Below are 15,734 nucleotides of genomic sequence, written 5' to 3' on the forward strand. Positions count from 1 at the left end.
AAAATTCTCTAGCACCTATGATTATTCTGTAATATTTATACATGGCAACCTTAAAAATAAATGCAAAAACTGGAACAGCGCAGTCTGATGGGCATGCTTTAAATAATTTAGATGGATTAGGTCTAACATAGTTACCATGCAGAAACACATGAAAATAGCTGGTCTTTGTATTGATAGTGCTAAAAATGCAGTGTTGATAATGAACTGAATGAACAGTGCACAAACATTTTGGAACAAACATGTTAATATGGAGACATTGAACAATATGTCTAATAGACAATTATACATACTGCTCAACCGCTCCACTAATTAACAACTAAACCTTTAAGATGCACTGGGTAATAACCTAGGCTTATCTTATCCAGCTTTAATTACCCTGTTGGAAATAACAACTAAATAAAGAAGACAGGAGTCTGTTTTCATTTCTGTGTTTTCTGCTTAGCGTCTGACTGTTTTCTGTATTTGCAGCTTTCATTCTGAATGTTTTGTTTCACAAAACAAAAAACATTCAGAGTAAATTCTTTCTGTTCTGTCATATAAGTAAAAATGTAAAGACGTTTTCTTGTTTTCTACAGTCATTGGTTTACAGCTATTATTTCTTGCGACTTCCTGTTTACAATGAACACTTTTTTTATTCTTAATAGCCAAACACTTCTCTAGTCTATAAGGAATTATTGACCCACCTGAATTTTCCAGCAGTCGGACTGTTCGTGTTTTCATCTGGCGCCACCTTGTGGTAGTGCCTCGTCTCACCGCCTTTTCTGCACCCTTTGTTATCATTGGTTCAAAATGTCACCGTCACCTTCTTGACCAATAACACCAGCTCGCCTCTGTTCCATGCATGCTCCGCCCCCTTTGTTACAAACACAGACACTCACACACACCAGCCTCCCCCCTCCCCACCCCTGATGCCAGCCACTCCGCGCCTGGACTGGTCTGCATGTTTTTGAGGCGGTATAATCTGAAAGCGGCCGACATATTATGGAGCAGACGGCTTGTTGATGGAGATGTGGCGGTGCATGAAAAAAAGGTAATCATGTTTTGCATATTTATATATGCACTAATATCCTTCGGGCTTGTTCTTAGCTGACGGCGGTGACTCTCCCCTGTGTGTGTGTGTGTGTGTGTGTGTGTGTGTGTGTGTGTGTGTGTGTGTGTGTGTGTGTGTGTAATCAGTGTATCGCTACATTGTTATACATTCCCATTTGTTTTTCATTCCTCTCGCAAATACTGCGATCACAGCTGGTCTCGGCGGCGGTGATGAATTATGATCGGCGTTAAACAAGCAGAGGAACACGGAGAGGGAATTCTGACTCTACGTAATCCATCTGGACATCAGGGGGGGAGATGAGGACCATGATGGCTTCGATGAAAGCGGCGTTTTTCTTGTTTCTGCACTGGGGTGAGTTCATCCGTACCTCTCTGACCATCTGTCACATGGTGGTACATTTGCATGATTGCATGGTGACCGAATACACTGTTTATTTGCATATTCTTTACAGCAGGTGGCTTAATTTTCATGATTTGGTTCACCATGTTCTTGTTAGTTTGCCTTATCTTTGAAACATTCCTAAGCGCTGGAAATCCTTTTTTTCCTCATACCTGAAGTTCAAATGCAGAAAAAAACATACGAGGAAAGTCTACTATCAGACAAAACTCTTAGGGTGTGCGGGTGTGGCTTCCAGGAAGTCCTTAGGAGAGGTTGAGTTGAGTAGGAGACGGAAATAATGGCTATATAATAATATTTTACGGTATATACTCCATAGTAATGCTCAGTAGTTGCTGGAGATTTGTGTAACTGCGAGTTTCTATGGTTTCTGTCCTTCTTGTGGACATACTACTGTTCCTTGTGACGTTTAAGATGCACTATTTGAACACAGAAGCGTTGTAGTTGAGGTGTTTCTTGCAGAGATATTGTTTTATAAAAGTATCAGACAAATTTGTGATACTTAAAGTAATGACTCATTGGATGCGCATTGGGGAAATAAACTGCAAATGCTTTTAGATATATACGTCAGTTGTACAGTTTGACCACAGAGGGAGAACAGCATATGGATGACACAGTTTTTATCTCCATCACATTAGTCATAAGTCCAATTATCACATTTAAAAACTGGACGGGCAGGCTTCCTCTGGGAGAGATCCGTATTAGTCACAGGTTTGTGTTTTAACATGCGTTTCTATGTGGGAGTCTTGGTTAGAAACTCAGGGGCCCCGTTGTTGCGCAGACAGTAATCCAGACAGTACTGAGCATCATGACAAGCTGCAGTGTCCCCCCAGTCCTATCAGCCCGGGCCCATTGTTAATTAGGACTTGATCCGCTTAAGCCTCTAGTCTCTCTAGTCTCCCATGTCATTATCTGTGGGCGTGTTGTACTGGGGTGTAGCTCTGTGAGAACGCACGGGTTGTTTTTGGACACTCGCGAGCGCACACAGAGCAAAAGTGCCCGAACGCACTTGTCTCGTATTTCTAGTTGTTCAGGTATTCATCATTCAGTTTCAGTGAGTCAAGAGGCTGTGTTAGCTGTCGGGGAGCTTTTGTTCAATGTCACGGTGTGGGTGTGTTTTTGGTTGCATCACATTTGCATTTTCTGATGATGCTGATTCTCTTTGGCTTTTAGGCACCAAATGAAAAATGAACTTGTTTACCGAATATTAAAGGTGCTTATCACCTTTGTTTTTGTATTTATTTTCTTGGTTTAAAATGTTCTGAACCTGAATTATTGTTCCTCAAAAAAAATTTTTTCTGTTATCTTTCCGGTGGCTGTCTGCAACAATCAATGTCTCAGCAAGCTACTAATGAAATTTGTTGCCAATTCATGTTCTGTAATTGATTATCTGTCTAACAAGTTGTCAACAACTGGCAAATGTCACTCCAAAACCAGTGTGTTATGTTTCATATAGGGGCTAAAATGTTCTGCAATGTGGAGCTCTGAGGTATCAGGATGTGGGTGCTGACAAACCTGTTGCACTCTCACACATCTCAACTGTTGCTAGTACGCCTGCAACAGAAAGGAATCTGTATGTATGTATGTGTGTGTGTATATATATATATATATAATTTGAGAAGTACCCAGTGGAAGTTGTCAGTGGACTCATGAATGAACACCGTGCTGTTTTGGAGGCCCGTGCATGGATCCTGCTGCTGTTTGAAACCTGCATTTGTGTAATTAACTCACATAACATTTGTGTAGATAGTGTGAGACTTACCAGCTGGTATCTCATGCTAAAAGCAAGCAAAACATTTATTTGCAACCTACATTTGTCATCAACTAACTGTATTTTGTGTGAAAGTTCATGTTAAAATCAGCAGCGTTATCTCATCTGAGATACATTTTCTTTTCCTTTTTTAAAGAAGAGAAACTACTTATTTGTAATGTAGGTTCTCTGAGAATGCAGACCCTGTTAAAATTAGACTCTGTGTCAGTAATTAATATTTTGGAAAGTACCAAAAATAAGAGATAAAGGTCATCGTGTGACAAGTTTCAGGGCATGTGGCTTAAAAAAAAGAGTTTGTGTTTAAGTAGTTCATTGCGTTTCTGGGAATTTAGGGGAAGCCAGACCATGAGACTCAGAAATACAGTGATACTGCAACCCTGAAGCTGGCTGCTGTCACTCCTCGGCCACTCAGTAAGGATGACGTGGAAGGAGCTTTACTCATTTTTAGGTTTACTTTAGCCTTGAGTAAGGTGTCCTCCCTCAATTTCACTGTGACTTCTAGTTTACAGTTCCAGCTTTAGCTTATTCCATCGCCATTTGCTAAATGCCTTTGACTTATGCTCGAAAAATGTGCTTGCACACCTTGACAACAGCACTGTTTTGTAAATACAGCACTTACAGTTGATCCCTATAGTAGGCAGAAGTTAGTCCCAATTGCAGAACTACTAAGCATGAAAGCTAATTACCCAGTTTTTATTTGAAGAAGATAAAGGTCAGTTCTGCAGATCAGAGTCTGGTGTTGCGGCGTTAACACACACAGTAAGAAGGTCTTGGGTTTGACTCCAGCATCTGGCCTTTCTGTGTGGAATTGGCATGTTCTCTCCAACTTCCTCTTAAAGTCCAAAGACATGGAATGCAGTGGGGTTAGTGGGGTTGGGTAAATCGGCGATTGGCCATAGGTGTGACAGACTAGCAACCTGTCCAGGGAGTTATATTCATCACATATAATCATATTTCTGTCACTGTATTTGGAAATGAAATGCTCAAATATGTGTTTGTTGTTAGTTGATTGATAGAAAGTAGAGCTGCAGCTGTTTTATGCATCATGACCTGTTTCTTTGACCTTGCATGTTTCATTTCAGATTTTTCTAATATCCATTCCATTTTTTTGATTTTTCTAGTTAGTTTTATTCTTTATATTTACAAACCATAAAGATAATACAGCCACTATCAAATTTACTGTGAATGTAGAAATCTCTGTGTATAATACTATGGCCTAACATTATTAAGGAGCTCACTGAGATTATTTTATTTTATTTGTTGAGCATGTTTTTCTGTTTTGAGGAACCTCACCTAGAGCGCCAGCACGAGTGTTTCTTCTCTGCAGCTGTTTAAAGTATTGATTCCCTGTTAGCCAGCCATCAGCTCAGGATATCGATCACCGAGCCCATATACCAAACACGCCACGACGAGTTGACACTGTTTCTGGTCTTTCACACTCACCAGATGTGCCATTTTTCCCCATCCTGCTGTGTTTTTCTTTTCCAGTGCTCCAGCATGCTCTGTGCCGTCATGTTGCTGTCCCTGCTGGACCCCTCTACCGTGTCGCTGGCTTCCCTCTCTCCCTGCCCTGTGCTGTGTCAGGATATGAAGGCTCACGTACGCAAGACTTTGAGTGGTTTCTGTTTAGGGACGATGCCGCCGGAAGGCAGATGGGAGTGGTGTCCACCAGGGACAAGGGTTTCCCTTACGCCCCGTTCCAGGCACGTGTGACGAGTGGGGAGGTAAGAGTGGAGAGGGATTCAGGGGACAAGGTCCGGCTGATCATCCAAAGGCTCCGGCCTGATGACCAAGGGAAATATGAGTGCTATACTCCCAGCACAGACAGCTCCTATCAAGGAAACTACAGTGCCACAGTAGCTGTCAAAGGTAAGACATGAGCTGACTCAAAGTTCTTACAGGTATATAAATAGCTGGCATTATTATACCCGATATACTCCTGTCACTGTCAACAAATGTCTGTCCCAAAGCTCATTGTTTCCTATCAGAGATGTCACACACACTGCATTTGTTAGGCTTATACTTGCCCATGTTGTTGGTGTAGCCACAAAAGTTTACAGTGGCAATAATTTTGGGCAACACTGGAGGTTTATGGCCCACAGGAATAGGATGAGTCATGCGTTATAGATCAGTTCATTCTTTCCTTTCTGCCTTTCCATGCAATTTTATTATGTTTGTATAAAGAATATGAACATATCCAGGCCTGGTCTGGTTCCCGAAAGCAGGAAGTCATGAAGTCTATAGAAAGTGAAACCTCTGTGATGCAGCACATGAAAAGAATCCAAGCAGGGAATCATTAACAACTGAACTTTCCAATATTTCCAGTGTTTGTCGCAACTTCACAGTCTGCAAATATCTCTCGAAACTACACTTGAAAAATGTCTTTTACTGAGGGAAAACCCCCACTCAGCACATCCACACATGTTTTGACCAGAACTTTAGTCATTTGTAAATGTATTACAGCTGAATATTTATCCATTTATAGTTCCTAAACCACAATCGTTCAAAGAACAGACACAGTCTGATGTCTTTGAGTTAAAACGTCATGGAAAACAAAACAAAAATAGATAAATGAAACATGAAAAAGTTGCGCATGAATAAAATGGCTTAACCCTTAACAGGACAGCGCCTCATCATTTTAGGGAAGAACTGTTTTAAAAAGTCGGGGCTTGATACCGAACTGGATATGACTGGAAATGTCAGCAATGGCAGATTTAAACCTTATTTAATAAAGTTTCATTAGATAGATTAAAAATGTGGGTATATATTGTTCAGACAAAGTGTTCTTAGTTTGTAGAAAACACGTTTCTGTCTGCTGTTCTCTAAAGAAAGACTAGTTTTGGTGTTGAACTCATATCAGCGAGTAGAACCGTTGAATTTATGCCAGTCATAGTTTAGCTGTGATGTATTCAGAAGTGGAGAACAAACTGTATGAGAAGCTTGCATCAGCTGCTCGGTGCTACTCCAGCAGAGAGGATGTCGTGTTTAGTGATTAAGTGCAACTTTAGGAATCCCAAATAATTATTTCTTCTCACCATCTGGAGTTTGTCTTTTTCTTTTCTGTTTCCATTTCTCCCTGAATTCTTTGCACTTATACCATGATTTATCTACCAAAGTTATTTGGGTTATTTTACCCCATTCAGTTCTTTTTTTATGAGTCATCTTCCTCGTGTTCTACTGAGTTTGCCTCGTGTTAGTTTTGCAGCAGAGTATCTTAGCTCACTAATCCTCTCTTCCTTTGGCAAACCAAGTGCCCAAAGCCAAGAGGGAGGTAAAAGGCCTGGAGTCACTCTTAGCAGATCCATTTCATGATTCACTTTATTGCTCTAAACATAGATGCATCTAAACACTACACAGGCATTAGAAATTGAATTTGACATATTTTCTCCTCCCATATGTCTCCTGGAGTGCTCTATGTAATATGATTGTCTGTCTTTGTACACCCACAGTGATCCCTGACACGCTCCAGATCAGCTATTCCCGCTCACTCACTGGCCAACCTGTGTCAGAGGGGGCTTCGTTAACCTTGACGTGCTCGGCCAGCATCCAATCAGAGCAGCTCACCCATCTGTCCATCACATTTGGGAAGCGTGGTGGTGCAGAGGGATCGCCGAGTGGGGCCGGAGAAGAGGTCAGCACCGTCAGAGAGATTATCTCCATTGACAAGCTTCTCGGGGTCGTTCCCGGACGTTTCTACAAGAAACGCTACGATGATGGGGAGATCACGCTGGAGAAAAGAAACGGCGAGGGCGGGCAGGGTGTGTACGTGATGAAGATGACAGCGGTGCAGCCAGATGACAGCGGCTCGTATTTCTGCGAGGCCTCACAGTGGATTCTGGACCCCAATCGATCGTGGCAGAAGATCGCACAGAGGACGCTGGATATTGGCAACTTGACCGTTCAGCAACTAGGTCAGTGTAACTCAGAAACTGCCCCAGTAGCTGTGCTGCCGTTTGGCAAAGCTGTGATAGCCTGTGGCAAGTTCCAAGGTCGCAACAAACATATTGAACTGCAGCTCGTTGTTGAAACAACATGAACTGTAAAGCTGGTAATAAAACCGCACAGCAGGTTTTTTATTTAATCATAAATTACACTGCAGAACAAATGGGAGAATAAAAGCAAAGCAGGAGGAATAAGACAAAGTCGTGTTTCTGCTGGTAAGTTTGAGCCTCTTGATTGTGTTTTTGTTGTTGCCATGGAAGTGGTGTCAGTCAGCCTGGGCTTGCAGGGCCTTTGGGTAAACTGGACTCTGTCCAGCTCCCAGGCTCTGGGTGTTTGTCTTAGTTATTCACTGGATATCTAGTTTGCTGGGTGATTAGTTCGCTGACTAGCTGGATAAGCAGCTGATTAAATAGCAGGATGCACATTTGTATGCAGTTTGTTGCACTGTTTGCAACAATCTCACAGTTTAGCTTTTTCCTGGGACAATGGATTCCAATAATTACGGCTGTAACTGAAGACTTTTGAGCAATCCATTATCCCATTACTTTCTGGCCAGTAAAGAATATCTTCGAATCAGTATTACAATAGCTTTTATTGTCATATTGCAAGATCGAGAAGCTAAGCAATTCTTACATTTGGCCATTTCTTTTTCAGTTTTTGCATTTTTCCTTGAAAAAGGGCCCTCATCACCTTTTTTTTCAGCCTAACTCTCATTCATCTTTTGGATTTTTCAGGTGGATTTAAAAGGTTAATAGAAGGCTGTCTGGGCAGATGAATAACTGCCTGTCGCTTTGCTGTTTGGCTCATTTTAAATTCTGAGGCGCTTTTGTAGATTAAAAGGATTAAGTAATCTATTTTTCTCACATTGGCTTTTCTGGGCTGGATTCCTTGAAAAAGAGCACAGGTGTGTCTGTCAGTCCTCCCTCGAGCACATCTCTAATGCGCTGCAATGATGCATGTTTTGTAAGTTTTCTAATAGAAAAATACAGAGAATATTTTTGCTTAAAAAAAATGGGTCACATTGTGTTTCTTCAGGAAAAATAATTGGTTGAGTTAAAGCTCATCAGAGCTCATCAGTGCATGCATTGTTTATTTTTTACACTGGCACTCACTGACGAGCGCCATTTGGTTTCGTGTATTCTGGCCTCTATTGTCTAACACAATTGTCTAATACAATAGGCTGACGCAGCTCCTTTTGTTGATATGAATGTCTGTTATTGAGAAGCATCGTTTGTGTAGAGACGTTTTGTGGTTAGAAGAGGCTTTGCACACACAAGCGGCTTAATCTCACATGTTTTGTACTGCGCTATTTCAGTTATAGGCTCTTAACTGTTTCAGTTGTTGAGTGCAGTAGATTATTTAAAATGTTACAATAAATACTGTGTGACAGTGGCTTATGTACGTGTACATAAATACCCACTTTTCTTTCATGTATATGTACACGATGCAGTGTTGGACAGTATTTAAAAACAGACCAAAAAGTGCGGCAGCAGGCGATTTATGGGTGTGTGAGCTGGCCCCACCCACACCAACCCAGCACACACTCATTCGCTCATAAAATAAAACAAACCCCAAAACAAAATCTCACAATTTTGATTGCAAGATATAAAATGATGCTAGATCCTCATCTTATAACCAGTAATAGGATTGGAGAAAAGCTAGCACAATGGGTCTCTGGGATCACTAGTTAACCAAGAAATACTTCAAACATGAGAAAGGGAACTTTCATAGTGGTGTTTTGTTCTCCAGTACTTAAAATCAACCAGTGTTTCCACAATGCTACATTTGCCACCGTTGATACAGTATCTATATACAGCCCCAGGTTCCCCAAAGGTTGTGACGCTGTGCAAAATGTAAATAAAAATAATATAGACCAATTTGAAAACCTCACAAACATATTTTATTCACAGTTGAACATAGAAAACAAATTGAATGTTTGAACTGAGCAGACCAGCTGCTGGACTTTTGGAAGTGTCCAAAGGTTTTCAGTCGATGAGAGGTGTGGACTGCAGCCAGGCCATTTCCCACCCATACTGTTGTAATAGCTGGAGGAGGTCAGTATTGAAGGCCCTCCCTAATAAGAGACAACATCTGGATGGGAGAACATGTTGCTGTAAAAGCTGTGTATACCTTTCAGCATTGATGGGTCCATAATGCACTTCCATACCAGCAGAGATGGAGGGTTTTAAGCTGCATGTGTGGATGGCACAGTGAGCTGTGTTCACAGACAGCGATTCCTGAAAGTGTTTCTGGGGACAGAATCGTGCCTGTTTTTAATCTGGCGCTGCCCGAGGGCCCAAAGACCACAGACATCCAATATTTGATGATTTTCATCCTCTTGCTTTGCACACAAAGATTTCTCTGGATTCTTTCAATCTTATGATGACATTATGTAGTGCATCTTCTGCAGATCTGACCATCTTCACTTCTGAGAAACTCTGCCTCTCTAACATGCTCTTTTTACACCCAGTCATGTTACTGACTTGTTGCCAATCAGCTTAATTAGTTAACAAAATGTTTCTCCAGCTGCTTCTTCTTAGTTGCACTTACTTTTCCGGCCTATCAAAACTTTCTTGAGATGTGTTGCTGCCATTAAATTCAAAATGAAAAACTATTTTTTCATGGCAACATTTGATATGTTTTCATGTTTCAAATAAACAAAATAAATCACACAAACAAATCTCCTAAAAAACAGCAGCAGATGAACTCTGACAGCCTGCGCCTACACTCATCCAACCCTTACACTCTATTACCTGCACAGGTGGAAATATTGTTAAAGTGGTTACTATTAGTATTGTAATACTTTATTTTTTAAGTACTGTTGTAGTCATGTTAGGTTTAAGTCTTTTTTTGCTTGTTTTATTTCGACACACTTGATAGGTGATATCGATTTTATTCTGGCCATTAAATATGTGTGGTACAAAAGAAGCTACACTAGTCTTTCAGCAGAAGTGATACCTGCAGTACATTTTTCCTGTTGTAGTCCAGATTAAATGCTGTTTGCAGCCATCCACCAAGAAGATTTACTGGTACTTAAACTCTGTCTCGTCCTCTCTCCAGCCGAGTCGATGCGTGTAACATCCTCGCCCACAGGGGAGGTTACTCTGCAGATCGGTTCCCCTCTCATCCTGACCTGTGAGATTTTGGGGCTGCCGCCTGAAGTCAACTCAGGCCTGCTGGTTCAGTGGATGAAAAGGGGATCCGTAAGCAGCGATTCAGTCGGGGCCGGAGGAGTCGAGGTAATCTTCTTGTTATTCTGTTAACGTTTTCAGACCATTAAAAGTTAAAGTTTGAGTCAAAATGTAAATGAAGTACGTATGTGTTTCCTCTCAACCATCGACAGGTAAATGTGAAATATTTTCAGGTGTGTCACACCACATTTCAGTTTCTAGTCTAACCCCTCCTGGCGCATTTTGATATCTGTTAAGGTGGAGGTGGCCCAGATGACCCCGAATGGCATTGTGAGCTGGGGGGATGACCTCAGCAGAGCTAGTGGTGGGTCTATGGAGAAAGCAGCAGAGGGAAAGTACTCTCTGAAGCTCTTCTCAGCTCAGCCTGCCGACTCAGGGGTGTATCGGTGTGTGGTGAGTGTGTACGCCGGAAGAAGAAACCCCGGACAGTCTGTGCCAGCAACACTCACCCAGCGGTCGGAGGGAGTCACCGTCAACCTGAAGACCAAAGGTGAGACTCTGCAGTCACACATGGGCTGAGATTACTGGAATGCTCCAGTTTAAGCCATAGTCACACATGAACTGTGGACAGTGCTGGGAAGGCTATGAGGTAATCTGCTTCAGATGTTTGCTCAGGACTGGAAACACTTGCTGTGGTTCATGCGTGGGAGCTGCCTCGGTGTAGCGCGCAGGAGGCCAGACATATGCCGTACCTCTCGCTGGCTATGAACTCACTGCACAATTACTCGCTCAAAAGGCTGTTTAATGTCCGGTCGATCACATCCAATATTTGCAACCACACTAGCAGCAGGGTTTCCACGTTGCTCCAGATTGAAGACATTCAGGATGAATGCTGAATGTCATTTCCTGTAGTCTCACTGACTTTTCAAATTTGGTCACTTTTGAAATTTCTAATCCTTGTTTGCCACCATGGACTGACATGAAGTTTGGTACAAGCATTCATGTCCCTGGGTGAAGGCTTTTAGTCTCGTTCGTTCCGTTGTTTATCATATTGACTTTTCAGGAACTGCTGTATTGTTTTAAATTTCCAGATTTATTGAGTGTCTTGGTGGCCTGGAGCTCTGGGATGTGGGCCATTTGGCTGCACTCTGCTGTTGAAATCTGCAACCGTATACTGAAATCTCTTTCCCAGCTTCATATCTCTCTAAGTTTCTAATGTATTTTTAAAATTTCTAAAATATTCGTAGTTCTCCCCTGTGTTATAGATTTCATTCTATATGCAGCACTTTTACTGAAATTCTTTTAATAAGCCAGTTTGGTTTTCTTCAGCTGTGTGTGATTTTCTTTTTATTTAACAGAACTGCATGTTGGCTAAACTTCTGTCTGCTCCTACAGTCATTCTTTAACTTTGCTTAGTTTATCTTCCATAAAATATTTTTCCTCATTCTTCCACAGATGTCCTGGTTACAGCCGTGGCTCAGCTCCCTCGCGGCCCTTTGCTGAAAAGAGGCAGCACGGTCACGCTAATCTGCAACACCACCGTGACCACCACAGGTCCCGCCCAGGTTCAGGTGCACTGGCTGCGCTGGCCAATCCCTGAACCAGTTATCAAGAAGGCACCAGACGCTGCGATGCTAAAACCTCCTGCTCCACCAGAACCCAAGCTGATAGCTTCCCTAATGTACAACGGTGTTTCAAATATCTACATCAACCATAGCGAGATTAGCATCGACCGCCTGTCAGTTAATAGCTACAGACTCAGGGTTCACATGGCAACGACGGATGATCAGGGCATGTATGCCTGTCATGCCGAGGCGTGGGGACAGGACCCGCATGGAGGCTGGTACAGAACAGGGGCCAAAGCAGAGTCAAATGCAGTCAATGTTTACTTATATGCCAGAGGTAAGTGTTAATCTAATAATCTAAGTTAATAGTAATAATGTAATAATAGTAATCTGTATTATGGGTTTTATTACTACATACTTTGTAAAAGTGTAGTTTTACCTTTCTTTGTAAAATCAGGTGCTCTGCTGCCTGTAGACCTGTCCTGTTTCTGATTGGTCAGATGCTGTAAGCTCTACCTCTTACAGGTAAACGTGCATGTAGCCTGATTGCCAGTGTAAGGGTAATTGAAGCCCCATAAGGAATAGCTAACCTGTGTATGTTGAACTTGCTTCATTGTGCAGGCCAAAGTGAGCACGGTGGGAGCTGAGCAGCTCCTGATTGAGCTAAAATCAAGGAAAGGGTCAAATAGGAAACCTTTGGTCCCAAGCTGGAGGTTGGCCAGAGGATGGCTTTTTGTCTGGATTGATTTCACCCTTGATACTTTCCCTGACCTCCGTAGCAAACTGCAGAGCTTGCTTCTCTGTATTTACATCTTAAACTGTACACACACCTAAGATCTGAATCCTTGACAGCAGCAATTAATTTCAACTAATGGTTGAACCACCTACCCTTGTTTTCCAGGTCATTGTTTAATGGAAAAATATGTGGTGTATGTAGAATAAAGCAAGCGTGGGCTTGAATAGAGGTCTTGTTGTGCTGGTAGAGGAATCCCAGTTGGAGGAGATTACACATTAATCTTTCTGCATGTTTATCCTCTGCTACTGTACATATGCAGGTGGCTGGATGGGGGAAAAAAATCTTCACTGTATCTTTGGTGCATGTATTGTTTGACAAATCAGGTGTCTTACCATGTATAATGATATAGAATATTAGTCAAAAGCACAAGCACGATATTTTTGGGTTAGTTGATGACTTTTTTCTGTTTGCTAGAGCATATTTAGGCCCAGATCATTGCGACTTAATGCAGCTGTTAACTGAATCACCAGAGCGGCGTGGTTTCAGTGGCACAGTCCATTAACTTGGCATTTTAGAAACGATTTTTCCTTTCTCTTTTATTCAAATGTCAATTATCTGATTAATCAAAGCAGGAGATTAATGTTCTTATATTATCCACGTCTGCTAAAACATTGACCCACCTTTTTGTTTTGATTTAAATAAAGCTCATTTTTTTTCATAGCTCTCCAATATTCATCCACATCAGATTATATCACCGCACTGCTCTCTCTCATTTCCTGTTCTCCTCAGCTGCTGACCTCCTCCTCATCCCTTTGGTGGTTGGCATCTCTTCAGCCTTGTTTGTCGGCATCGTCATCATCGCAACGGTAACTTGCTGCTTCATGAAGCGCCTGGCGAGGCAGCGCGCTCGAAAGTAGGCGTCCGGCGCCGTCTGTAATCTGATTGTTCACAAAGTGGCGACGCAGAAGTAGTCTTGGAAGAAATGGCCCATAAAATAACTTCAAGAAAAAAAAAATGAAGTAGAAAATGACTTTCGTCACCTCGTTGGTTGTTTTTCTGTGTTCTGACCTACATGTTTAACGATCAATGCCAAAAAAATTCAGTTTTATACTTTCTTGTATTTTTATATCTGAAACATATTTTCTTGATAGGCATAGTGTGCTAGGCTTCTGCCGCCACAGTTGCACTGCAGTCTCAAGCGTCAGGAGAAAGTGTTATTTCTTTTGAGCCAACTTGCCCCCAACATATTGTTACAGCAGGATTGTACCACATGCTACTTAACTCATCAGATGCTTTCTGTGATGCTGCGTATTAAGGTCACTGTCTATCGACTCGAAGACCAACAAAGACCGTTCTGTGTTTCCGGGATTTGTTTTTGATACTGTTCCAGTTGTTCCTTCCTCAGAGTGCATGTTCTTCTTTTTACACAAAAGCTAACAATGTCTAAATGTACATGCATGGTTAAGGCGCTGCCGCAGACAGTCATCGGATTGCTGATGGGAGCAGTTTAGCCTCTGGAAAGTTAATACGAGTAGGGATGTTCCAGCAGCGCTCTGCATGTAAACAAAGTCTTTGTCTGTTACTTAATAAGGAAGCTGCTGGCTGGGGACTTTCTGACGCTGTCCAACTGAGTACTTCATACTTGAGTTTTCTCTTCAGGCTGATAGATTTGTATAGATTTGACAAAGAGAAGACAGAAGATATACCCACAATGCACTGGGCTGAAATGTGTAAATACTCTATGGAGTTTAGGTGTTTTATTTTCTTAATGCGTTAAGACTGTGCTATTGCACCATTTTTATTTGGCAAGCACCTGTGTTTTAAGATTCTCTGCAGCAGACTGCTCTGCTTTTCTAAAGCACTTGGAGAAAAAGCAGGGCTGGAATGTTTTTACTTGATTTTCTTCCAGCTGAAGTTATTTCGTTGCTGTTTTTCTTTCTTTTTGTGGGATTAATGGCTCCTAAGCTCCTGTTAAGTGACTGAGATAGAAAACTGTACTGTGACAAATAACCCCCGCGTTATGGTGGGTAACAGGAAAACTGTTGTGTTGCGTAAGGTCTTTTATGAGTCTCATCCCCGAGGTGAAAACTTTTTCCAAGCAGTGCAGTCATATGACGAGACAGTGTAGTAAAAACTCACTATAACCGTCATCATTGTTATCGTGTGGTTCAGGCCATACATGCCTGCTGCCAAGACTTATTATGACTATAGCTGTCGCTGCTAACCCACAAAGATTTACAGTGTCTGCGCACTTAAAACGGGTGAAATCTATCCTCCTCTTCCCGTTGAAAGTAACACTTAAAAAATAGTTTGGTCGTGCAAGCGGGCCTGCGCTGTGCGATCATTTAAGGATAGATATATATTCAGCGAAAAGGAGAGGAAAGCAACATTAGTTATACTTGTGGCTCTCTCATTAAAATGACTAGTTGTTTGACATTTCTAAATTTGATTACCCTGAGCTATGCTTTCTCACTTTATCTCGACTTTCTGTCTTTGCTGGAGTCTCTAGATCTCCCTGAAACCCTGATTATAAATGTTGGTCACAAACATCAGGGAATAAAATCACAGCTCTGCTCGCTTCCTGAGCCACTTTGTTCCAGATCAACTGCTCAAAGCTGATTTGTTCCCCCACATACCCGCCCACCGCACGGCTACACTCACACACACACGCACACACATGCACGTGCACATCCTAGCAGCACAGGGTAGCGTTTGCTGGCTGGTATTTCAAATGGAAGAAAGTGAGTATCTGCGTGTTCATCTCTAATCCCTGTTTATGGCTGCAGTGTCCTGCTGCCCTTCCCCCACCCTGTGTTTGACAGTCACTCGACTCACGCTCGATTCATTTCAATCTCTGTTCCCTGAGAATTACCGCCAGCTGTAAGCGCTGATGCGCATCGCGTGCAGAGTATCAGAACTTCTGTATCAGTTGTGTTTTTGTCGGCAGTTGTATTAAACCCTTTCATGAAGGTGTTATGTTTTGTTTGGATTGTCTACTCTGCTTTAATACCACTGTTCCTGAATGCGTCTTACTGCCATTTAAATATACGAAGGCTGTTTTTCTTTTGCTCAGTTTGTTACTTATGGTGCTTTGGCAGACCTGCCAGTTGGTACGACCAATAAACCACTCTGGGTCACCTTG

At 42.1% G+C, this 15,734-nt stretch overlaps 1 protein-coding gene across 1 annotated transcript; it reads left to right on the forward strand.

Annotated features, from left to right (window-relative positions):
• The first annotated feature begins 883 nt into the window (after window positions 1-883).
• Window positions 884-15,729, forward strand: igsf8 (immunoglobulin superfamily, member 8). Its single transcript, XM_063473405.1, has 8 exons — window positions 884-1,030; window positions 1,243-1,402; window positions 4,707-5,087; window positions 6,668-7,129; window positions 10,221-10,399; window positions 10,589-10,841; window positions 11,747-12,193; window positions 13,382-15,729. Exons 2-8 carry the CDS (start codon window positions 1,348-1,350, stop codon window positions 13,507-13,509), a joined length of 1,905 nt encoding a protein of 634 aa, XP_063329475.1. The 5' UTR covers window positions 884-1,030; window positions 1,243-1,347; the 3' UTR covers window positions 13,510-15,729.
• The last annotated feature ends 5 nt before the right edge of the window (window positions 15,730-15,734 follow it).

This window comes from Pelmatolapia mariae, linkage group LG5 (genome assembly GCF_036321145.2).
Source record: "Pelmatolapia mariae isolate MD_Pm_ZW linkage group LG5, Pm_UMD_F_2, whole genome shotgun sequence".
Lineage (NCBI taxonomy): Eukaryota > Metazoa > Chordata > Actinopteri > Cichliformes > Cichlidae > Pelmatolapia > Pelmatolapia mariae.

Excerpts from the sequence above, each read along its gene's own strand:
- igsf8 (XM_063473405.1), top strand. The coding sequence starts at position 1,348 with ATGAGGACCATGATGGCTTCGATGAAAGCGGCGTTTTTCTTGTTTCTG. Across the intron at positions 7,130-10,220 it reads CTTGACCGTTCAGCAACTAG|CCGAGTCGATGCGTGTAACA; the intron begins GTCAGTGTAACT and ends TCCTCTCTCCAG. Across the intron at positions 10,400-10,588 it reads TCGGGGCCGGAGGAGTCGAG|GTGGAGGTGGCCCAGATGAC; the intron begins GTAATCTTCTTG and ends ATATCTGTTAAG.